Source organism: Anomaloglossus baeobatrachus, chromosome 2, assembly GCF_048569485.1.
Source record: "Anomaloglossus baeobatrachus isolate aAnoBae1 chromosome 2, aAnoBae1.hap1, whole genome shotgun sequence".
Lineage (NCBI taxonomy): Eukaryota > Metazoa > Chordata > Amphibia > Anura > Aromobatidae > Anomaloglossus > Anomaloglossus baeobatrachus.
In genome coordinates this window covers 91,582,146-91,608,122 of record NC_134354.1, presented here as the reverse complement: position 1 = coordinate 91,608,122, position 25,977 = coordinate 91,582,146, and the positions used below count along the sequence as shown (strand labels likewise).

At 43.6% G+C, this 25,977-nt stretch overlaps 1 protein-coding gene and 1 long non-coding RNA gene across 2 annotated transcripts in view; one reads left to right on the top strand and one right to left on the bottom strand.

The window, feature by feature from the left end:
• Positions 1–25,977, top strand: part of ACE2 (angiotensin converting enzyme 2) — a 159,004-nt gene that overhangs the window by 121,469 nt on the left and 11,558 nt on the right. The window contains exons 9-15 of the mRNA XM_075335159.1: positions 2,205–2,434; positions 4,565–4,709; positions 6,832–6,930; positions 10,781–10,903; positions 10,986–11,164; positions 12,990–13,048; positions 24,109–24,209. Of these exons, the coding sequence (XP_075191274.1) occupies positions 2,205–2,434; positions 4,565–4,709; positions 6,832–6,930; positions 10,781–10,903; positions 10,986–11,164; positions 12,990–13,048; positions 24,109–24,209 (936 nt within the window). The remainder of the gene's footprint in view (positions 1–2,204; positions 2,435–4,564; positions 4,710–6,831; positions 6,931–10,780; positions 10,904–10,985; positions 11,165–12,989; positions 13,049–24,108; positions 24,210–25,977) is intronic.
• The window catches only part of LOC142290995 (uncharacterized), a 115,449-nt gene continuing 94,071 nt past the window's right edge, over positions 4,600–25,977 (bottom strand). Inside the window, exon 3 of the long non-coding RNA XR_012750424.1 lies at positions 4,600–4,770. This is a non-coding gene — a long non-coding RNA (uncharacterized LOC142290995). The remainder of the gene's footprint in view (positions 4,771–25,977) is intronic.

Sequence of the window (25,977 nt, the reverse complement as noted above, 5' to 3'; positions counted from 1 at the left end):
GAGTGTCAAGATGGAAAGCTCAAACATGAGACTCCACACTCAATACAAAGGAGACAAAGATAATGGCTACTGCCAGGTACGACATGGAAACATTTGAAATGGACAGACAAACTGGAAGTTGTAATGTACACCTGAAGTCTAATAGGAGAATAGCTATGGGTAAATCAACAATGTAGTCACTGGACAAGGTCTTCAAATCGTGGAACATTTCACTGGTGACAAACACATGGCTTGAAATGGAAATGTGTTGCTGGAGAAGGATGGCAAGAAGACTAAACAAGTCAATTTTGGAACAAATCATGCCACACATGTAACTCAAAGCAAGGCTCACCAAGCTACAACTTGCCTAGATTTGACACATCATTCAAATAGAGCAGTCACTGAAGAAAAACATAATGGTCACTAGAATAGAAGGAACAAGTCAAAGACCAGCAACCCGATGGCTTGACTCAATTAAGATAATGGCGGAGAAAACCCTGGTGGACCCATCTAGGCTTGCACAAGATTGATCTTTCTATACAGCGCTCATCCATTAAGTCGCCATGGCTTAACATTGAGCTGGAGGTGCTCATTTTTTAATGGGTGCCCTCTCATAGTGGCAATTTTAGGATCTCTCCATAGGTGTTCAATGAGATTTAGATCCAAGGGCTGGCCACTTCAGCACTCTCCAGCACTTTGTTTCCATCCATTTATGGGTGCTTCTTTAAGTATGTTTGGTTTAATTTACCTGCTGGAAGCCTCATGACCTAGACGCAAACCCAGCTTTCTGACACTGGGCACTATATTGCTACCCAAAATTCTTTGGTAATCTTCAGATTTCATGATGCCTTACACACAGTGAAGGCACCCAGTGCCAGAGACAGGAAAACAACCCAAAAACATCTTTGAACCTCCACCATATTTGACTGTAGGTACTGTGTTCTTTTCTTTTTAGGCCTTATTCCATTTTCATTAAAAAGCTCTATCTTGGTCTCATATGTCCAAAAGATGCTTTCCCAGAAGAATCCTGGTTTACGTATGAATATTTTGGCAAACTGCAGTCTACATTTTTGACTCTGTGTCATCAGTAGGGTCCTCCTGGGTCTCCTGCCATAGTGTTTAATTTCATTCAAATGTCAATGGATAGCTTATGCTGACACTGATGCACCCTGATCCTGCAGGACAGCTTGAGTTTCTTTGGAACTTGATTGGGGCTGCTAATCAACCATCTGGACTATCCTGCATTGCAACCTTTTAGCAATTTCTTGGCTGTCATCCACGTCCAGCGACATTAGCTACAGTGCCAAGGGTTGTAAATTTCTTGATTATGTTGCGCACCATGGACAAAGGAACATCAAGATCTCTTCAGATGGACTTGTAACCTTGAGATTGTTGATATTTTTCAACAATTTTGGTTCTCAAGACCTCAGACAGTTCTCTTCTCTTTCCATTCTCCATGCTTAGTACAGCACACACAGACACTCAAAGATTGAATGAAATTTTCCTTTTTATCTGAATTCAGGTGTGATTTTCATATTGCCCACTCTTGTAGCTTGCACCAGGTGATTTTAAATGATCATACCATGCTTGACACAAAGTTTACCCACAGTACAATGTTTTCTAGCCTATTTTGGGGCTTTAATGTGAAATTATGTCCAATTGACCCTTTTTCCTAGGTTTTTTTTTATTCACATACACATAAAGGAAATAAACACATGTATGACAAAACGTGTGTAAATGCAATAATTTTCTGGGAGAAATACTTTAGTTTCTGGAACAAATTCAAGGGTGCCAACACTGTTGTCCATGAATATGAATACATATATGTAGTATATAAATATAATATATATATATATATATATAAAAAAATATTTCTATACATACACATGCAGTATATATATATATATATATATATATATATATATATATATATATATATATATATACTGCATGTGTATGTGTATATATATATATTTTTATATATATATATATATATATATATATATATATATATATCCTGCAACATGAGTTGTCATATGGCGTTATGGATTTTGTTTTATTGATTTTTGCTTACATTTTCTATAAACGTGTCATTTGTGAGTCTTACTAATGAGTTTTCAATGTGTAGTAAATAGCATAATGACTTATTTTGTTGTATAACACTATGGAATATGTCAACACTATAAAATGGTAGCTATTCTAATATAAATATTATTTTTCAACAGAATAAAGATGTGCACTAAAATAAACATGGAAGACTTTCTTACTGTCCACCATGAGCTGGGACACATTCAGTATGACATGGCATACCACCCTCTTCCCCTTTTGTTGAGAGATGGTGCTAATGAAGGTTTCCATGAAGCTGTAGGGGAAATCATGTCTCTTTCTGCAGCAACACCTAAACACTTAAAGTCTCTCCAGCTCCTGCCGGCTTCATTTCCAGAAGATGACCAAGGTATATAAGAATTAAATTATCATTTATGAATCTGCTTGTGAATCGGTGTAATATATCAGAGACATATTCTCAATATTAGAATCACTACGGGAACTATTCTTCACATGCCATCTTGTGTGTATGTTCAGTGTAAACCCTGGGAATTGTGCCTTCTTATCAATTGGATAAAAGAACATTCTAGGTCAGTGTACTATACAGTGGGGGAAAAAAAGTATTTAGTCAGCCACTAATTGTGCAAGTTCTCTCTCTTAAAAAGATGAGAGAGGCCTGTAATTGACATCATAGGTAGACCACAACTATGAGAGACAAAATGAGAACACAAATCCAGAAAATCACCTTGTCTGATTTAGCAAGATTTGTTTGGCAAATTAGGGTGGAAAATAAGTATTTGGTCATGTAAAAATATGCAAAATTTCTGGCTCTCACAGACCTGTAACTTCCTCTTTAAGAGGCTCCTTTGTTGGCAATGACAGAGGTCAAACGTTTTCTGTGAGTCTTCAAAAAGTTGACACACACCGTTGGTGGTATGTTGGCCCATTCCTCCATGCAGATCTTCTCTAGAGCAGTGATGTTTTGGGCCTGTCGCTGGGCAACATGGACTTTCAACTCCCTCCAAAGGTTTTCTGTGGGGTTGAGATCTGGAGACTGGCTAGACAACTCCAGGACCTTCATATGCTTCTTACAAAGCCTCTCCTTCATTACCCTGGCAACGTTATCATGCTGAATGACCCAGCCACGTTTCATCTTCAATGCCCTTGCTGATGGAAGGAGGTTTCTACTCAAAATCTCACGATGCATAGCCTCATTTATTCTTTCATGTACACGGATCAGTCGTCCTGGTCTCTTTGCAGAGAAACAGCCCTAAAGCATGATATTGCCACCCTCATGCTTCACAGTATGTATGGTGTTCTTTGGATGCAACTTAGCATTCTGTCTCCTCCAAACACGACGAGTTGTGTTTCTACCAAACAGTTCTACTTTGGTTTCATCAGACCATATGACATTCTCCGATTACTCTTCTGGATTATCCAAATGTTCTCTAGCGAACTTCAGACGGGCCCGGACATGTACTGGCTTAAGCAGGGAAACACGTGTGGCACTGCAGGATCTGAGTCCCTGGTGGCGTAGTGTGTTACTGATGTTAGCCTTTATTACGGTGGTCCCAGCTCTATGCAGGTCATTCACTAGGTCCCCACATGTGGTTCTGGGATTTTTGCTCACCGTTCTTGTGATCATTTTCACCTCACGGGGTGAGATCTTGCGTGGAGCCTCAGATCGAGGGAGATTATCAGTGATCATGTATGTCTTCCATTTTCTTATTATTGCTCCCACAGTTGATTTAATCACTCTAAGCTGCTTGCCTATTGCAGATTCAGTCTTACCAGCCTGGTGCAGGGCTACAATTTTGTTTCTGGTGTCCTTCAACAGCTCTTTAGTCTTCACCATAGTGGAGTTTGGAGTGTGACTGTTTGAGGTTGTGGACAGGTGTCTTTTATACTGATAACAAGTTCAAATAGGTGCCATTACTACAGGTAATGAGTAGAGGACAGAGGAGCCTCTTAAAGAAGAAGTTCCAGGTCTGTGAGATCCACAAATCTTGCATGTTGATACATGACTAAATACTTATTTTCCACCTTAATTTGCAAAAACATTTGCCAAATCAGGTGATTTTCTGGATTTGTTGTCTCTCATAGTTGTGGTCTACCTATGATGTCAATTACAGGTCTCTCTCATCTTTTTAAGTGGGATAACTTGCACAATTGGTTCCTGACTAAATAATTTTTTCCCCACGGTATATACGTGATGATGAATACTCGGCGCTCAGGTTTTCAAATGTATTCATGTCTGAGAGAATATTTGAAGCAGGGAGCGGCGACTCCCAGGACAGGTCGGTGGGCCGCAGCAAAGCCTTTGGCGGGCTGTATGTTGTGCAGGCCTGGTCAATAGTATCCATCTGCAGAATTAAATATCAGCATAGTCTTTATTCTTAATATCAATTTGGATGTTGGTACACCAGGTGCTCTCTCACTAGTTGTGCACTCAAGTTACCATTCCCTTATCTGTTTTTACTTGTAATGGTTCCAAGGTTGGATCTTCATATTGTTTTCTTGGCTCTCATATCATTTGCAGAAACGGACATTAACTTCTTGCTTAGACAAGCACTTACTATTGTCGGCACCTTGCCTTTCACATACATGTTGGAGCAATGGAGATGGCAGGTCTTCAGAGGTGACATCCCAAGGGACAAGTGGATGAAATCTTGGTGGGAGATGAAGTAAGCAGTAATAAGAACTGACCAGAGTTATCTGATTCTCCTTTCTGGTTCTAAAACGATCCTATAAATTAAATATTATATAGATTAGATAATGTTATCTAAAAGGGATTTTCCAAAAAGTACTGCTTTTTATTTCATAAGATGGGTGAAATTAAAAATAAAAACTGAGCTACACTTACCCATCACAAGTCCATCGCTGACTCTTTGATGCTGCCCCCATAGTCTGCAACAGCGACATCACAACCACAGCACATGTGACCACTGCAGCCAATCACTGAGCTCAGCAGTCTTTTGCCAAATACGTTGGTGTAGCAGTGATCACCTCCGCTGTAGTTGTGATGTTAATTGTACAATCTGTAAAAATAATGGGCACGGTGGTGGGTGGCCAGTGCTGAATATGGGGTGTTGTAGTTTTTTTCCTTAGGCATACAATTAAGGAAGGAAGGTATCTGGCTTTTCTACCCCAATGTAATGCCATATGTCATGCAAATGCTGATTACATCCATAGCTTTACCCTAGAAATCTGTGTTTATGTTTCAGAGATGCTCTATTGAGCTGTGCGCATACACGGCACTTATGACTCTGCTGACTCTCTCCCTTATCCCCGCCCACCTCCTATGAGTGATTGACAGGTCCCTTTTCTATTAGTCACCTGCCTTCCCTGCCTGCAATCAAGTACAAGCACTGTCATTATTCATGATAGCATAAGCACATAAAGCTCCTGATGAGGAAAACCGCCAGTGTCAAAGATTGAAGATTGCGCCAGACAATAACAATCATTTTCACTAGGACAACCAATGCGGGAGTGAGAGAACAGTCTTCTTCACTCTACTGATACCTCCCATGCCTTTCTTCCTTTCCAGTGTCTGGCGCGATCTGCAAACTTTGACACCCACAATGTTCCTCATCAGGATCCAGGAGCTTTCTGTGCAAGCATAGTCACTGGAAATGATGGCGCTTGTACTTCATTGCGGGCGGGAGAGGAACTTCACAACAAGAAAAGTGATCTGTCAACCACTAACAGGAGATAGAAGGGGGAAAAAAGGAAGGAAGGAAGGAAGGAAGGACAAGCTTAAAGAAGGAAGGAACGAAGGAAGGAAAAGGTTACAGAGGAAAGAAGAGATTAAAGAGGAAGGAAGGAAGGAAGGAAGGAAGGAAGGAAGGAAAAGGTTACAGAGGAGAGAAGAGATTAAAGAGGAAGGAAGGAAGGAAGGAAGAGGCTAAAGAGGAAGGAAGGAAAAGGTTACAGAGGAGAGAAGAGATTAAAGAGGAAGGAAGGAAGGAAGGAAGGAAAAAGTTTAAGAGGAAGGAAGGATGGAAGGAAAAGATTTAAAAGGCTAAAGATAAAGGAATGAAAGAAGAAAAAGGTTAAAGAGGAAGGAATTAATGAAGGAAGGAAAAGGTTAAAGAGAAAAGAATGAAATAAAAAGTTAAAGAGGAAGGAATGAATAAAAAGGTTAAAGAGGAAGGCAGTCAGTAAGAGAGGAAAAGGTTAAAGAGCATGGAAGGAATAGGTTAAAGTGGAAAAATTAAGGAAGGTAAAGGTTAAAGAGGAAGGAAAGAAAAACAAGAATTGTAGAATGAAAGAAGAACATAACTAGATCTTTTAGACTTCATCCTTCAGTTTTTCCCTATATGGATGATAATAATACATATCTGCTTGATGGGTTGATCATAACATTCTTATTGTATAACCTTTATACACAGAGGTTTCTTTCATCCAAATCTCCCACTTTCTAAAATTATTCAGTTTGTTATTATCACAGTGACAAGCCTATGGAAAACAGTTTTAATAATCATCTAGTTCTATAGCTACCTGGCTATATCCAGAAGATAACATTACAAATACAATATTCAAAAGAAAACATTAGACATATCTGACTATTTTCTTTTAAGTACGGGAGGCGACTATGTTTTTTTATTTTATCTCAGGCACTTCAGCAGTTAAGGGGCTGCCCATCAAGTCCCCCCATCTCGATGATCAGTGGGCATCTCAGCAATTGGACCTGCACCAATTTCGTAGTTATTATTACTTAGAATAACTTGTAAAATCAGAACCCGAATTCCCTTACAAGCAATGTATTATTTGTTTCTAGTCATCTGATCTATTTGTATCCGCTAGGAGAAATATTGTTGGCGTGGTGGAGCCTGTACCTCATGATGAATCCTACTGTGATCCTGCTGCTTTGTTCCATGTGGCAAATGATTATTCTTTCATCAGGTATATAGTATTAATAATATCTTTATATGGCACCAACACATTCTGTATATATGTATCAACGATATCAGACATTAGTGAATAACAAGTTAATTAACAATTCAACCATGTGGGGGTCCTACTCACAATCGCATGCAATCTACGAAAAAAAGAGATTGCACAAAAGAAGAAACTACTTATTTGATATATTGGTCCATCTTATTTTTAAAACTGAGCAGTAGAAACAAAGTTACATTAGCGAGAAGTCCGGTCAGCATTTGAGTATAACAGTGGCGTAACTTGAAGCTCAAAATCGCTAATGGGGCCCTCAACTATCACAGGGCTTTAATATTAATAGTCTTTTAATATGGCCAAAGGGACCTTTTGGGCCTCCTAGGCATCAGAACTTGGGAACAACTGCAATACCTGTACATACAGTGGTGTGAAAAAGTGTTTGCCCCCTTCTGGATTTCTTATTCTTTTGCATGTCACACTTAAATGTTTCAGGTCACCAAACAAACATAAGTATTAGACAAAGATAACACAAATAACACACATTACAGTTTATAAATGAAGGTCATTATTATTAGGCTATGTACCCACGCTGCAGAAAATGCGCGGATTTTGCTTCGGATTTCTCGCGGAAAAGCCACGGATTTTCCAGAAATCTACAGCACAGCTACTCCCCAGCTATTTCTATGGCATTTGGGAAATGCTGTGCCCACACTGCGGATTTTTCCGCAGCGGAAATCATGCGGATTTTCGTGTGGAAAAATCTGCAGCATGTCAATTATTGTTGCGGATTTTCGTGCCGATTTTGCCTATTCAATTGAATTAAAAAAAAAAAATCGCAAAATCAGCGACAAAATCCGTGTCAAATCCGCACCTATGAAAAGGTGCGGATTCCGGGGGAAAGTTGCGGATTTTGATGCAGAAAAATCCGCACATACAGAGTCCCGTGGGCACATAGCCTTAAGGAAAAAAGAAATCCAATGGCGGGATGCTGAAGTTAGCATATAGGAGTGAGGGAGGTTGGTCCGTAATCACAGGATACAACAGGATTGGAGTCATGATAAAGTTCAAAGTATCAGCGCCCATGACACAAATTTTCCACCCAGGCCAACCATCTCCTATGTTTTTCTTACTGGGTCTCGTGCTTGCTGGTCGTGGAAAATATCAGGAGGAAAGCCAGAGGTTCTGTGTTTTAGTCATGGTGGATAGGAAAAGTAGTACTGCCATTATAAGATAGAAATTACACAGTCCTACACCACTGGCTTTCCTACAAGAAAACCATAGCTGAGGCTCTGTTCACATTTGTGTTGAAGTCTCCTGTTGCAGATTCCTTCCTATTTAACAGGTAAAATAGCGCTGCTTTGTAATTTTGATTATAAATGGTAACCACAATACCAAATGTGGACCTGGACCATGTGTCGCCCCTGCAGCGAATCGAACCGCTCAGATCTGGGGGTGGTGATTACTCGTGGCTCGAGGATCTCCAGACCCAGGGGCTAGGGGCCACACTCAAATGGAAAAGGGGGGTATTTACAGGGGATTGGTATAGTTTGTGACACCACGCGTGGTGTACGGTAATTGGGAGTACCGCCGCTGCCGTTGGGAGTACCTGGAGTGATGGAAGGGGGCAGCAAGATGACGTTACCCTCCATGGGTAGGGGAAGGCCCCGGGACTCTGGATGGTACTATGGGATGCAGGGGTAGCGCAGGCTCGCTGGTTGCAGGGGTCAGTCGGATACTCACTCAGCAATAAAGCAGATGCTGACAACAGGGTAAACCAAGTCTCTGACTGCCACTGTCTCTTGAGGGGAGCTCGTCCGGGTCCCGTCCCCTGCAGCACTGCCTGGTGGTCTGTGACCTGCCTCCTGGCACAAATTTAGAGTGTCCTTTGTGGCCCTTCAGCTTGGAGCTTTCCGGGCCCCACTCCCCACTATGGCTAAGTGAGGGAGCCTGCTCTCAGGGCCTCACGCTTGGGATTTCAGTGGAAATTGTTTGGAAAGCCCTAACCCCCTCTTTGCGCTAATGCCCCCGATCTCTGAGCTTCGTGGGAACAGTCCACATAGGCCCTGTCCTCTGCAGGTTAATTGCCGGGTCGCCTGAAGCGTCTCCCTGACCTAGGGTCCGTGTACCTCGACGTGCCTTCTGTACCGGACCGGTGATAGGACCAGGCTGCTGACCGTCCTCCAAGACAGGTCCAGGCACCTAGCCTCAATCCACTGCGACCGGGGGTCCGACTCCTCTAGGTCCAGACCACCGTCTACGACCTAGTCTGCTTCTCCCCTGGGAGCTACAACTCCCAGCTTCCTCAGAGCTCCTCACAGCTCGAGGGCTATCACTGAACTGACTTGACACCTCCCACCTCCCTGCCTTACCCCTAGATGGGTGGCTCTATTCCTGCTTAAGCAGCCCAATGGTGTGCCTGACAGGGTGTGGTGCAAGGTGTATCTAGGATTTGTGAATGCTGGTGGAGGCAGTACCGCAGGTTAGGTTCCCAGAATCATGGGGGGTTGAATCCTGCACTGTAGAAAAAGATAAATAAATGATACCAACAGACACGGACGATCCCGTGCCATATTTGCAATATGGAAGAAGCCATATACAGAGATTAAGATGAAAAGAAAAGAAAATTCTGTACAATGACTTCGTTGCAAAAAGTGTATAAATAGTTTTATTAGATATTATAAAAGCGTCATAGCAAACAAAGAGAATACATAAAAATGTGAAAACCGTAGAGTCAGACGGTGAATGCCAGCAGATGGCGCCCTCACAACACACTGGCACATAGGGCCGCTCTGAAAATTAGCCGACAATAGTGAAAGCCCAGCTGAAAATCGCCCGTGAAAAGACACAGGTATTCCAGATATTGGGATATGCTGACAAACAAACAGTGCCCCGCCGTAACCATATAGTAAATACAATAGTCCATACAGCAGTATACAGAAAAATGTGGGGTCACAATGGTATGCAGCCCAACGTACCTAGGTGTGAGATGAGGGATCCAAGCCCCGACCTATAGGTTTCGTGTTGATCCTTCTTGCTTTAAAATATAAGAAGGAAGATGATGGAAGACGACCTCCTGACTTACATTCCTACTAGGTTGTTCATTCCGAAAGTCAGACTGAAATAGTAATAGAATTTAAGGAGTTGCTGGGATCTCACCAACGAGACCCACAATGATGGGACCCAACCAATCTCATGAGCAGGGTTCTGCAGTACCTCGTTTACATGGAGCAATGGATTGGTCACATGTTCTTTCCACCACTCCATTCTTTGATCAAGGACTAGTGGTGATAGCAGAGTATAATACTCGGCTATTTCTGTCCATCCAATTTATGGCACAATGAAGGCATGGTAAGTAAAAAAACAGAAAACAAAGCCAGCTCACCTTTAGCAGTAGAATGCTTTTGATGTACGGAAAACCACTCGGACTAACGTTGGAAGTGCAACAGTAAAGAAGATCCAGCTCCCAACCATAAAGCTGAAGTTCTTTATTGAGAATTTAAAATCCAGAGCCACACAAGACGAATACTGGTGAAAAAAATATTAAAGTCCATGGTGATATGAACGTCGAAGTCCATGCGGGGCAGCAAGTTACGCGTTTCAGACACACCTGCGTCCTTTTTCAGAGCTTATCAATGAAGGCATGCTCAACCCCCGTGGCATGATTGTAAAATCTCATTCTCAGGATTAGGTAGGGGTCCAGCAGTAGGACTCACAGTGACAAGACCATTGTGTTAAATGATAAGTTCATATGGTTGGTAACCCCTTTTAAGTAGAGGAGAAGGGCAGGGATATAAAATGCAAGCAGACTTGGCATTTTGCAGTTAATCTGTATTGTGATTTCCCTTTGTTTGTCCTGCAGATATTACACCCGGACAATCTACCAGTTCCAGTTCCAGGAGGCGCTTTGTAACGCGGCCAATCATATAGGTCCTCTTTACTCATGTGACATAACTAACTCTACAGCCGCAGGGCAAAAATTGCGGTAAGTGACAAACAATGTGCACAAAAACGGTTGTTCTTTTCTGAGCATGTGTTTGGGTATTCACCAACAATGTACTTTACAGGTCTATGCTGGAACTGGGAAACTCAAGTCCTTGGACTAAAGCATTGGAGAGTATTACAGGGGGCACTAAGATGGATGCTCAGCCCCTGCTCAACTATTTTCAGCCATTGTATGAGTGGTTGCAAAAAAATAATAAGGAAAATAATAGAGAAGCCGGCTGGAATGCAGAGTGGGACCCATGTAACTTCATTTTATTTCTTATTTCCTTAAGATTAGTTTAGGAGTAAACAAAGTCCATGTTGCAGTGCTGCAGCTGTGAATGCAATATGTTTTATTTCTTATGAAATGATGACTTCAGCAGCAACTTGAGATTTTACTTTTGATTGGCCCATTTCAGCTCAGCCGATCATTGTCGATAATTTTTAAATTTCTAGTTAAAGGGATTTAGTAACCTGCAGATTTAAAGAATTGTATAGTAAGGAAATTATCTATTGATTAATCAGGATTTTTTGTGAAATTTATTTTAAAAAAATGTAACAGTTTTTTTTATTTTTCACATCATTATCATGGGCAACTTGGTGGCTCGGTGGATGTTAGTAGTAGCACAGTTATTTCGCAGCACTGGGGTCCTGTGTTCAAATCTTGTATTTTCTCATTGTGTTTGCATGGGTTTCCTCCATGTTTTCTGATATACTCACACACTCCAAAAATATACTGGGGAAAGTGATGATACATTTTTCCCACACTCCAAAAATATACTGGGGACAACCATGATAATTTCTGTCAAGTGCTGTGGAAATTAATGGCATTATTTAATCTAGGCAAAGGTCATTATGAAGAGCAAAAAGGAGTTTAGCTATTAATTCATCTACTGTAAATGGAAAATCCCATGTTATCTACTGTAAATAGATATGTAATTTTTCATTGTAATCCTGGCTGTGATGATAATGAGACTGCTGAAAAGTCTTTGGTACAAGACAGGAAGTGTCAATCAAGCATTTGGCCTAGTGACCTATATGAAAAATTGCAAAATGTATATTTTTATATCAGTAGTGATATGGCAAATTGAAAAAAACATTATCAAATTGTTTTAGAGTGCCTTTTTCCAAATTGTACATGTTGAACTAGATATATGATATAATAGTGGCTGCAGAGCGGAATGTAATGTTTTTTTTTTGTTTTTAATATTTTTAATATCACCTGTTCTTTTCAAAGATATTAGCAATCAAAGTAATTGGTACCTATAGCATTAAATTTAGATAACACTAAGTGAGTGTTTTCACAGGGGTGGTGTAGTTTTTCTTCCTGTATGAGTTACTATTCTGGACTTAAAGAAACACTTCCATCAAAGTTTAAGTCTTCTTAATATATTGCAATCATATTATATAGCACTTACAGTTGCTCATTTTGCCTTTCTACTCGGTTAATTCTTCTCTTTTCTCTGCTCTATGTAAAAACAGGAAGTCACTTTTTCCCTGCATGAATCATTCCATTCTTCAACTCCTGACTCAGCTGCTCCCTCCTCCTCCTTTCAGGGACATTTGCTGTGATGACTCATGCAAGGAAAAGTGACTTCCTCTTTCTACACAGAGTTTAGAAAGATTCTAGCTAGTCTGTTTCTAATGACATTACGTCATAGACCTAATGGAAAACAGAAGAATTTACTGGGTAGAAGGACAAAATTAGCAATTATAAGTACAAAGTGCTATGTATAGTATGATGACTACAATATATTAAGAGGATAAAAATGTTAATGGGAGTATGTCATTAACAAAAATTAACTCATTATCTACCAAAAATACTTTAATTGGTAATATCTACACATCAGTTAGGCGAAATAAAAAAATATTTTATTCCGCTCTGAAGCCACAATTACATGGTGTGTCCAGTTCAACATGAAAAATTTGGTGAAAGATTCTCTTTAAAAAAAATGCAAGTAAGATGAAAACATGATTTGATCAATAGGTAATTGTATGATGACAGACTTTTTAAGAATACAATTATCATCTTCATAAATAAAATGAAAACTATCCTAAAATCTTTATTTCTACATTCCAATTTTTAGACACAAACGATTTAATCAAAGTGAGGATCAGTCTGAAAGCGGGGCTAGGAGATAAAGCGGTAAGCTGAAAATAAGAACATGATCTGGGATTTTTTTATGTACTACTATGTAAAGTCCTGACTCGATGGTGATAGAATATGAATTTAATTTAGAAAAAAATTCTGCACCATTTAACTTATAGTAAATTATAGCTCATAGTATTTTATTACTTTTGGTGATAATTGAGATACGGCGTTTGGTTGCATGTATTGATACACAAACGTAGACAATATAAAATTGGACAAAGTAATCTTAGGTCTCATTCACACATCAGTATTTTTCATCAGTGTTGGTATGCCTGTCATGCTAGGTACAGGGAAGTACCAAGTGTGCTGCGAAAGGTAAGGGAAGGGGACCCCATAATCTAGAGAAGGGGGAGATGGTGACCCCTGACCAAACCTACTGCTGGTCCCTAGGGTCCCTCATCACCCTAGATAGGTTCCACACCTATGCGCTGAGCCGGGTACCTGACCCTAAGTATCACTAGCGCTGGACCCTAAATATTGAAGGGTGGGTGGTCTGAGTTCTTCGCCAACCCAACTAAACTCTAAAGGAAGACACATGGGGGGAAAGTGCATGAACCACACTTATCCATAGATGACTCAGGCAGAAGTTCAGCAAAGCTTCGGCAATGATACCATAGATGAGTACAAGCCACCAACTTCCAACCAGTGCTTGAATGAACTGAATAATATCACCAGCACAAGTCCAGGGAAGATGGGAGCATTTAAGCCCAAGGGGAATACTGATAATCAGCAGCTGGACAGACGTATAGCTCCCCTGGGTCCTAAAGGGGAATAGATGAAAACCCAGCAGGAAAGCTACCTAGTACAATGGATATTAACAGCAGGAAAAACAGAAGGTCAGGGAGCATTTTGCGCAGTCAAACACTGGGACCTTCTACTGCCAGAAACCATATGACTGTCTGTCACCCATGACACACCACCCGTGATACACCACCCTTGACAATGCCAAAGAAAGCCAAGGGTGGAATTTACAGAGAAAAACTATGAAAGATTTGAAAGGCAGGGCAGATCTGCAATTTTATCTCACCTGTAGTCGACCAGAGGAAAAAATTGCAGCTTGCTGTAAGTGGATGCATGAGTTGGACAAGACTCATATATTCAAGTCTAAAGCGGGCTTTACATGCGACATCGCCGATGCTAGCGATGCCGAGCGTGATAACACCCGCCCCGGTCGTATGGCCGATATGTGGTGATCGCTGTTGTAGCGAACATTATCGCTACGGCAGCGTCACATGCGCATACCTGCCCTGCGACGTCACTGTGACCGGCAATCCGCCTCCTTTCTAAGGGGGCGGTTCGTTCAGCGTCACAGCGATGTCACAGCAGCGTCACTGAACCGCCGCCCAATAGAAAAGGAGGGGCGGAGATGAGCGGCCGGAACATACCGCCCACCTCCTTCCTTCCTCCTTTTCCGGTGGACGCAGGTAAGGAGATGTTTGTCGGTCCAGCGGCGTCACACACATAGCGATGTGTGGTGCCGCAGGAACGACAAACAACATCGTACCTGTCGCTGCAGTGATATTAAGGAAATGAGCGACGTGACAACGAGCAACGATTTTTGAATTTTTTGTGCTCGTTGAACATCACTCATTTGCGTTACACGCTGCAATGTCTGTAACGGCGCCGGATGTGCGTCACTAACGATGTGATCCCGACGATATCTCGTTGCCAATGTCACAACGTGTAAAGCCCGCTTTAGGGTGAGAGAAAAAAATCAGATGCCACTATTATAGTGGCATCTGTTTTTTTATGGATACATTACCATTTTGTAGCATAGGACACTCTATATGGTCTTGTAAATGATTGTAAATATATAATATCTGATGAAAAAAAATGGATTGCATATGTACAGCACATACTGTAGATGACAAGTGAGAAAAAAAATCGTACCACTTTTCTGGATGAAAACTGTCAGATGAACTAACAATAGAATACTGGTTCCCAATTATCGCCCTTCATCAGGATTCTCACAATCACCCAAAGAACAAGCAACGTGCTCATTCATTAAAGTATTGGATTGTTTATTCAAGCATAAAAATAATGGCTTTCAGCAGCTCATGGTCCCATATAAATAGGTGATGTGCTGCCGATAGTATGATGATGCATGGAGACAGGAGAATCGTACGAATGAGGGTTCTGTTCTGTTTCCATCAGTATTTGTCAGACAATGTAAGCATTTCTTTTAAGAACCAGCCATACACTTGTCTATAGTCGATTGACACTCAGTAAAATCCCATTTAGATGGGCCCTGTCCCTTTCCTTTCCCATAGACTCAACATTTATTCTATTACTTGTAGAGATGAGAGGACCCGTGGAAGTTCGGTTTGGTGGGTTCATCCGAACTTTAGATAAAATTCAGTTTGGGACCAGGGTTTGACCCGAACCCCAATGGAAGTCACTAATTGGGCAGTTTGTGTCTCCGCCCATATGCAGCCAGCCATAAACAGAGCATTTCTAGGGGCGGATGAGCGAGGTTTCTTTATTTGGTGCACACTACATCCGATCATGCTGTTCTTACCCCCAGTGCGAGCCGATCAAACACCGCATTTGGTCGCACTGGTCAGAGCATCGAGTGTACCTGAGCATAGGACTGCTCGCATGAGTGGTTTGCATACATAAAGCGCCCGAACTCTGAAGCCAAACTCTGTTTTTTTTTGGTAAAGTCTGTGTTTGGTACGAACACCGAACCTCAGGTTCGCTCATCTCTAATTACTTCAGCCACTTATAGACAATTTTTATTAGCATTCTAAAAATAATAAAATAAAGAAAGAAAGAAATAACTGGCTTCCAATTAGTGTCCTCGTCAGAAGTAAGGTGCATAAAAACACTGAAATAACAATCATTACTTTGCGGCACAGATGTTCCTGCATCTCAATATAGGGCCCCCATCTACGTATATATATAATTGCCATATTCTGTCTGTCTGTCTTGCTCCAAAATGACGTCATTACAGTGACAACCGTCGCATTGGCCGCTCGGCTCAGCCACGCCCCCCCACACTGTGGATGCTAGGCCACGCCCCCGTACACTTTGCCCGCTCGCCTCAGCCCGGCCACGCCCCCCGCACACTGTGCCAGCTCAGCCCAGCCAGACCCTTGCACACTGTGCCCGCTCAGTCCGACCACACCCCCCGCACACTGTGCCCGGCCACGCCCCCTGCACACTGTCCCGGTCTGGCCATGCCCCCGCACACTGTGCCAGGCCACGCCCCCCGCACACTGTGCCTGCTCGGCCACGCCCCCCGCACACTGTGCCCGCTCGGCCACACCCCCCGCACACGCACACTGTGCCCGCTAAGCCACGCCCCCCACACACTGTGCCCGCTCAACCACGCCCCCCGCACACATTGGGCACCTATTACACACCTCCCCCCAGCACTACTCCACCTATTAGACTCCTCCCCCCAGGACTACTCCACCTATTAGACTCCTCTCCCCCTGGACTACTACTCCTATTAGACTCCTCCCCCAGGACTACTCCTCCTATTAGACTCCTCCCCCCCAGGACTACTCCTCCTATTAGACTCCTCTCCCCCCAGGACTACTCCTTTTATTATACTCCTCTCTCCCCAGGACTACTCCCCCTATTATCCTCCTCTCTCCCCAGGACTACTCCTCCTATTATCCTCTTCTCTCCCCAGGACTACTCCTCCTATTATCCTCCTCTCCCCCCAGGACTACTCCTCCAATTATACTCCTCTCCCCCCAGGACTACTCCTCCTATTATACTCCTCTCCCCCAGGACTACTTCTCCTAATATACTCCTCACCCCCCAGGACTACTCCTCCTATTAGACTCCTCACCCCCCCAGGACTACTCCTCCTATTATACTCCTCTCCCCCCAGGACTACTCCTCCTATTAGACTCCTCACCCCCCCAGGACTACTCCTCCTGTTATACTCCTCTCCCCCCAGGACTACTCCTCCTGTTATACTCCTCTCCCCTGAGGACTACTCCTCCTATTATACTCCTCACCCCCCAGGACTACTCCTCCTGTTATACTCCTCTCCCCCCAGGACTACTCCTCCTGTTATACTCCTCTCCCCCCAGGACTACTCCTCCTGTTATACACCTCTCCTCCCCCCAGGACTACTCCTCCTGTTATACTCCTCTCCCCCCAGGACTACTCCTCCTGTTATACACCTCTCCCCCCAGGACTACTCCTCCAATTATACTCCTCACCCCCCAGGACTACTCCTCCTATTATCCTCCTCTCCCCCCAGGACTACTACTCCTATTATACTCCTCTCTCCCCAGGACTACTCCTCCTATTATACTCCTCTCTCCCCAGGACTACTACTCCTATTATACTCCTCACCCCCCAGGACTACTCCTCCTGTTATACTCCTCTCCCCCCAGGACTACTCCTCCTGTTATACTCCTCTCCCCCCAGGACTACTCCTCCTGTTATACTCCTCTCCCCCTAGGACTACTCCTCCTCTTATACTCCTCTCCCTCCAGGACTACTCCTCCTATTATACTCCTCTCCCCCCAGGACTACTCCTCCAATTATACTCCTCTCCCCCTAGGACTACTCCTCCTGTTATACTCCTCTCCCCCTAGGACTACTCCTCCTCTTATACTCCTCTCCCTCCAGGACTACTCCTCCTATTATACTCCTCTCCCCCCAGGACTACTCCTCCAATTATACTCCTCTCCCCTGAGGACTACTCCTCCTATTATACTCCTCTCCCCCCAGGACTACTCCTCCAATTATACTCCTCTCCCCTGAGGACTACTCCTCCTATTATACTCCTCACCCCCAGGACTACTACTCCTATTATACTCCTCACCCCCCAGGACTACTCCTCCAGTGAAACTCCTCTCCCCCCAGGACTACTCCTCCTGTTATACTCCTCTCCCCCCAGGACTACTCCTCCTATTATACTCCTCTCTCCCCAGGACTACTCCTCCAATTATACTCCTCTCCCCTGAGGACTACTCCTCCTATTATACTCCTCACCCCCAGGACTACTCCTCCTATTATACTCCTCTCTCCCCAGGACTACTCCTCCAAGACACACACACTGCACAAAACATACCTCCCCCCAAAACACACCCCATACACACACACACCCACACAAACCGCGCAAAACACACAGCACCACACACACACAATGCTGCAAACACACAGCGCTCACACACAATGCAACACACAAACAACACCGCTCTCACACACCCCCACCCAGACAACACCCAGAACATTGACGTACACAAACACTTGGCAACTACACACAACAACATCTATATATATAACAAAAATCATACATCAACTACACAATAAATTCTAGAATATCCGATGCGTTAGAATCAGTCTACTATAAGGGTTGACAACCATCCAGAAATGCCTGGATAGTCAGTAAACAAAAGGGCACTTTCTTTATCAGTCCTTAAAAATACATACAATGGGTGACACAAGTATTGAACACATCACCAATTTTCTAAGTAAATATATTTCACAAGGTGCTATTGACATTAATTTCTCACCAGATGTCAGTAACAATCAGTAACAATCCATCCAATCGCCAAGGTCAAATAAATCAAACCATAGAAGTTCATAAATTTAGCGATATGTAATAATGAGAAGTGACACAGGGAAAAAGTATTAAATACGCTTACTGAAATTTTATTTAATACTTTGTACAAAAGCCTTTGTTTGTGATGACAAATCTTGAGATCCCGTGGGCTCCTTCAGGGAACTCTGAGCTTTCGTTCATTCTATAAATTTTCTATTGGATTCAGGTCAGGTGATTGGTTTGGCCATTGTACCAGATTTACTTTCTCTGAGGCCCTTTTCACACGTCAGTGATTCTGGTACGTTTGTGCTTTTTTTTAAACGTACCAGAATCACTGACATACGCAGACCCATTATAATGAATGGGTCTGCTCACACGTCAGTGATTTGTCACTGCACGTGTCTCCGTGCGGCGTACCCGCGTGTCCGTGATTGCCGCACGGAGACATGTCCATTTTTTTCTGGCATCACTGATGTTCCACGGACCACGCAGTGGTGTAGTCCGTGAAACACGTGCCAGAAAAAAACGTGCTTTTAAAATAAAAAACATTTTAACTCACCCAGCGTCCAGCGATGTCCTCTGCAGCCCGTTCTGCCGGCTGCTTCTGAGCCGGCTCATTATTGTCGCGCATATTCGTTATGCGCGACATAGCCGACCCGGAAGCAGCTGCTGCGGGGGTCACCGCCGGCCGGATGCTGCACCGCAGGAGCGATCAGCACCATGGACAGCGGGAGCGGGCGCAGGTGAGTTGATTTCTAAGTGCAATCACGGGCCACGGAGAACGGAGCCCGGATTGCACTTAGACAACCCACGTGTGCCGTGAATCACGGCACACGCAGGGACATGTGCGTGTTTTACACGCCAGTGAAAAACGTCACTGTTTTTCACTGACGTGTGAAACGGGCCTGAAACCAACTGAGTTTCCTTGGCTTGCGTGGTGTTTAGATCATTGTGTTGCTGAAATGTCCACCTTCGTTTCACCTTCATCATGGTAGATGGCAGCAGATTTTTTTTTATCAAGAATGTCTTGGTATATTTGTTAATTCATCCTTCCTTAAATTGTATGAAGTTTGCCAGTGCTGCATGATGAAAAACAGCCCCATACCATGATGTTCCCACCTCCAAATGTCACTGTTGGTATGGTGTTTTGGGGGAGATCTCCAGTGGCTTTTGACTTCCAAACATGGTGTGTATTATGGCATCCAAAGAGTTAAATTTTGGTCTCCTCTCACCAGACTATATTCTCCCACTATTTCACAGGCTTGTTTAAATGTTGTCGAGCAAACTTTAAACGATCGTTGTTCAGTAATGGAGTCTTAAGGCCGCTTTACACACTGCGATATCGGTGCCGATATCGCTAGCGTGGGTACCCGCCCCCATCTGTTGTGCAACACGGGCAAATCACTGCCCTTGCCGCACAACAGAACATCGCCCAGAGCCGTCACACTTCTTACCTGCCTAGCGACATCGCTGTGACCGGCGAACCGCCTTCTTTCTAAGGGGGCGGTTCGTTCAGCGTCACCGCGACGTCACAGCAGTGTCACTGAACCGCCGCCCAATAGCAGCGGAGGGGCGGAGATGAGCGGGACATAACATCCCGCCCACCTCCTTCCTTCTGCATTGCGGCCGGGAGGCAGGTAAGGAGAGCTTCCTCGTTCCTGCAGTGTCACACGGAGCGATGTGTGCTCCCTCAGGAACGAGGAACAACTTCGTTACTGCTGCAGTAACGATATTTGAGAATGGACCCCCATGTCACTGATGAGCGATTTTGCAATGACGGTTGCGACGATGCAAAATCGCTCATAGGTGTCACACGCAACGGCATCGCTAATGCGGCCGGATGTGCGTCACAAATTCCGTGACCCCAACGACAACGCATTAGCAATGTCGTAGTGTGTAAAGCCCCCTTTACGTGGTGATAGTGCATACTGGCCATGGAGGTTGAGTGCATTACTTATTGTTTTCCTTGAAACAATTTTACCTGATAATTCCAGGTCTTTCTATAGCTTTCCACAGGGGGTTCTTGGGTCTTGGATGACTCTTCTGATAATTCTTTTCACTCCTTTGTCTATGTGCAATACAGGGTAATATTGTGGTACCGTGTTAGCCAGAAAAATCAATTGAAATACTATATCCCAAGAATGACAAAAGTATTTTAGGAGTGATACCTTTATAGGCTAACCAGAAAAATTATATTAGCAAGTTTTCAGAGCACAAAGGCTCCTTCTTCAGGCAAATTACAATTGAATTACTGAGACCAAATCACAACATTTAGGGTAAGTTCACACAGTACGTTTTTCGCGGCGTTTTTGCGCGTTTTTCGGTTGCGTTTTTGCTCAGAAAACTGCATGAATTTGCTTCCCCAGCAAAGTCTATGGGTTTTCATTTTTGCTGTCTGCACACAGCCGTTTTTTTTAGCTACGTTTTTGTGGGCACCACAAAAACGCAGCATGTCAATTATTTTTGCATTTTTCACTGCGTTTTCCACCCATGGAGTTCAATGAGATGTTCAAAAACGCAATGAAAACCGCAAATTGCAAATATAGCTGCGTTTTAGTGCGTTTTTATGACTAAAAACGCAGCTATAAACGCAAGGGGTGGGTAGTAAAGTGACATGTACAGGAAGAGGATTCCTTCTGTCAGTAAACACAGAAGCGTGAATCCTCCCGATACCGCCACCGCTGCTTCCATTTCCCGTCCGGTGCCATGTCCGTTCCCATGCAGGAGGTGGAAGCGGCTACTAAATCAAAAGTGAACAGTAGAAAAATCTCGTACTCACCTGTCTGCAGACTCCCGGTGCCATTTCGCTCCCAGCTCCTCTTCCCGGTACCGCCACCACTGCTCTGGCTGTGTGCCGGCTCCCAGGCACGTACGATAGCTGCAGGACCTGGCGGTGATCACCTGATGCGGTCACCTGACGCATCAGCTGATCGTCAGTCTCGCGGTGACGCCGGCTTTTTACCGCCGGGCCGGCTATCAGCTGATGCCGTCGGGAGACTTCATCACTGATTACCGGCAGCTCCTGCAGCGGTCTGATGGCAGTCAGCACGCAAACCGATCAGATGATATTGGATCCGGATTGGACAGCGCGGGACCCTTGAGCCAGGATTACTGCAGAGGTGGGTTCTTTATTTCAATAAAGATGGAGTCACTAATTGTGTTGTGTTTTATTTCTAATAAAAATATTTTTCTGTGTGTTGTCTTTTTTTTTTATCTTTACTAGAAATTCATGGTGGCCATGTCTAATATTGGCGTGACACCATGGATTTCGGGCTTAGGGCCAGCTGATAATACACAGCTAGCCCTAACCCCATTATTACTCAGCGAGCCACCCGTCACCAGGGCAGCTAGAAGAGTTGGATACAGCGCCAGAAGATGGCGCTTCTATGAAAGCGCCATTTTCTGGGGTGGCTGCGGACGGCAATTCGCAGCGGGGGTGCCCAGAAAGCTTGGGCACCCTGCATTGCGGATTTCAATTCCCAGCTGCCTAGTTGTACCTGGCTGGACACAAAGACTGGGCGAAGTCCACGTCATTTTTTTTTTTAATTATTTCATGAAATTCATGAAATAATTAAAAAAAAAGGGCTTACCTATATTTTTGGTTTTCACCCGGGTACAAATAGGCAGCTGGGGGTTGGGGGCAGCCCGTACCTGCCTGCTGTACCCGGCTAGCATACAAAAATATGGCGAAGTCCACGTCATTTTTGGGGGGGGGGGGAGCAAAGAAATCCTGCATACAGTCCTGGAAGGAGGATGCTGAGCTTTATAGTTCGGCAGCTGCTGTCTGCTCTCCTGCATACACTATTGGATGGAGCATGCTGAGCCTTGTAGTTCTGCAGCTGTCTGCTCTCCTGCATACACTAGTGGAGAATGAAGAACATATTGAAGAAGGAAATGACAGAAGGCAATGTTCACTGATAAAAAACGCATAAAAACGCAGTGAGCAAAAACGCAGAAAAACGCAGCAAAAAACGCACCAAAACGTGGTAAAAACGCATGCGTTTTTGCTGCTGTTTTTTGCCACGGGTGCGTTTTTGTGCATTTTTTGCGACAAAAACTCAGTGTCAAAAAAAGCTTAGCCTTACAGTAAATGAATGTTACAACAGGACATGGGAAAGATGATGCCTCCTAAAGATAAGCCAAGGAAATCAAATTAAGTTTTTTCTTAGAAATGCAGATGAGTTGGAAGTGGTCTGTTCAGATCACTCTTGAGGTTCTTCTGCTGGAGGTGTGAAGTGTCCATGTACTGAGTCATAAAACCAGGTTTTAAATTGAGTCCTTTTGTTAAGGATCCAAATATCCTTATCACTTTAAATTCCCAAATTTTTCTCTCTCTGTCATCTTTAAAATGACCTTTCAGTATTAGTACTTTTAAATATATCATACTGTGTCCCTGTGTAAAGAAATATTTTCCCACAGGCATATCCAGTTCATTTTTTATTGTGTGCCTGTGTAGATGCATCCTTGTTTTTAGTTTTTGTTTAGTTTCTCCAATATATGTTCCCCCAGGGCACCTTGTGCACTGTATCATGTATACCACATTGGAGGATATACATGAAATGAGGTCCATGATCTTGTAGTTCTGATTTGTGTTGGCTATGTGGACCGTATTTGTTGGTAAAATGTGGGTACAGGTCTTGCATTTCTTACCATTACAGGGGAATGTGCCCGTCTCTGATGGTGATGAGAGGACACTTCTAAGTAATATATTTACTTAGAAAATTGGTGAATTGTTCAATACTTATTTCACTTACTGTATGTGTTTTGTTCTACACATGTTTATTTCCTTTGTGTCTATTGGAATAACACAAACAAAAGGGAAAAAAGGCAAATTGAACATAATATCACACATAGCCCTAAAAATGGGCCAGAAAAATTGTTGGCACCTTTCCAAAATTGTGGGTAAATGGCTTTGTTAAAAGCATGCGATGCTTTAAAGTCACCTCTGGTAACAAGTGTGGGCAATAGTAAAATCACACCTGAATCCAGATAAAAAGTGGAGACGTTGACCCATCTTTACATTGTGTATGTGTGTATCTATGCATGGAAAACATAAAGAGAAGAGAACTGTCTGAGGACTTGACAACCAAAATTGTTGCAAAATATCAACAATCTCAAGGTTACAAGTTCAATTCCTGAGATCTTGATATTCCTTTGTCTGTGGTGTGCAAAGTAATCAAGAAGTTTACAACCCATGGCACTATAGCTAATCTTCCTGGATGTGAATGGCAGAGAAAAATTGATGAAAGGTTACAGCGCAGGATAGTCCGGATGGTGGATAAGGAGCCATAATCAAGTTTCAAAGAAATTATAAGCTTAATTATTATGACGTAAAATTTAGGTTGGCGACTCTGCCTACTATATGACAGATAATAATAATCTTCTGTGGCAGAAGTGGAGTTTTTTCAGTACATGAACCTAGATGCCAATATGACTTTACCCCTTTTAGCTACACGCTTACTTTTTTGGTGTTTGGTCTAAAAAATAAATCTATATACATTTTTCCTATTTTAAGTAACTTTTTCTTTTCCTTTGACAGTACACATGGGATAGCACTGAGCTAAATTTGTTCAGGTCGACAATTGCTTATGCCATGTCAAAGTACTTTAATACGGGGAAGAAACAGGTGGCCGTATTTTCGTAAGTATTTTTCATCTCTGTTTGGGGCTTGCTTTTAGCTTTATATATTTTTGTAGTTCACTGCTCAAAATGAAAATGCCAAGGGGATCCAGCCAAAGCCTGGGTTTGTAGTCGTGTCCCCGGCTGACGCGCTACTTGAAAAAGGGATTGAATGTGAAATATAGGCAGTGGGGGACACACTCTCAGACATTGCTGTTCCACTACCTTTGCAATCGATCGTCGTCCCCATAAATCAATGACAGACGCTGTGCTTTCTTCCAACACTTCAACTTTACTACAGGTCACAACTTCAGATAAAACTTCTTCCCCATAAGGGAAGCACAACTTCTCTTCAGGATGGGACAGACATTTCCATATCATTTTCATCATTCTGGCAGTCACAGAGTCCCACCGGCTTCATAGCGCACCGGCCCTTCTCACTGCGGGTTTGGACATTCTAGCTAGGGTGATTCCCACTTCAGGAGTCCCTAAAATCCGTGATGACGGCGGCTGCCCCTAAGACTTATCCCCACACGTTCTGCATACCGTGCATGTTTCGCCTGTCCCCTTAGCCACAGGAGCGCTCTTCACTTGCTCCCAGGAACCGCTCTGTCTGCACAGCTCACTTCTTCAGCTCTCTAGTCTAAGGGGTACTTTGCACGTTGTGACATCGCTACTGCGATATCGTCGGGGTCAAATCGAAACTGACGCACATCCGGTGCTGGTAACGACGTCGCAACGTGTAAAGCCTAGATGCGCCGATAAACGATCGCAAAAGCGTCGAAAATCGGTGATCTGTGTAGCGTCGGTCATTTTCATAATGTCGCACCAATAGGAGATACGATGTTCTTCCTCGTTCCTGTGGCAGCACACATCGCTGTGTGTGAAGCCGCAGGAGCGAGGAACATCTCCTTACCTGCCTCCAACGGCTATGCGGAAGGAAGGAGGTGGGCGGGATGTTATGTCCCGCTCATCTCCGCCCCTCCGCTTCTATTGGACAGCTGCCATGTGACGTCGCTGTGACGCCGCACGACCCGCCCCCTTAGGAAGGAGGCGGGTCGCCGGCCAGAGCAACGTCGCAGGGCAGGTAAGTGCGTGTGAAGGTGCCGTAGTGATAATGTTCGCTACGGCAGCTATCACAAGATATCGCATGTGCGACGGGGGCGGGTGCTATCGCGCTTGGAATCGCTAGCATCGGCTAGCGATGTTGCAGCGTGCAAAGTACCCCTAACTCCCTGCCCTATTTCCTCCCCTCAATCTTTTTCTGTCTCTGTGGGCTGGGCTAATGTCTCCTGCCCTAGCAACCCCCCCACTATCCCTTTGTAACTGACACTCCTGCCTCTAACTAGGGGAGTGCAGCGCCTTCTTGTGGTAGCTGGTGGGACTGTGTGACATACCCAAATATACAGGGTGGGCTATTTATATGGATACACCTAAATTAAATGTGAATGGTTGGTGATATAAACTTCATGTTTGTGGCTCATTAATATATGGGTGGGGGGAAACTTTTCAAGATGGGTGGTGTCCATGGCGTCTATTTTGAAGTCGGCTATTTTGGATTCAAGTTTATTTTTTCCAATGGGAAACTTATTGAGAATTTCACAAGAAAAACAATGGAGTGTTTGGTTTTAACATAACTTTATTCATTCATTAGTTATTTACAATTTTATGACCACTTATAAAATGTGTTCAAAGTGATGCCCATTGTGTTGGATTGTCAATGCATTATGTGTGTTAGGTCCGAGCATTTCTACATGAATAGTGTCCTGGAAAGTTGATTGGTCATTGT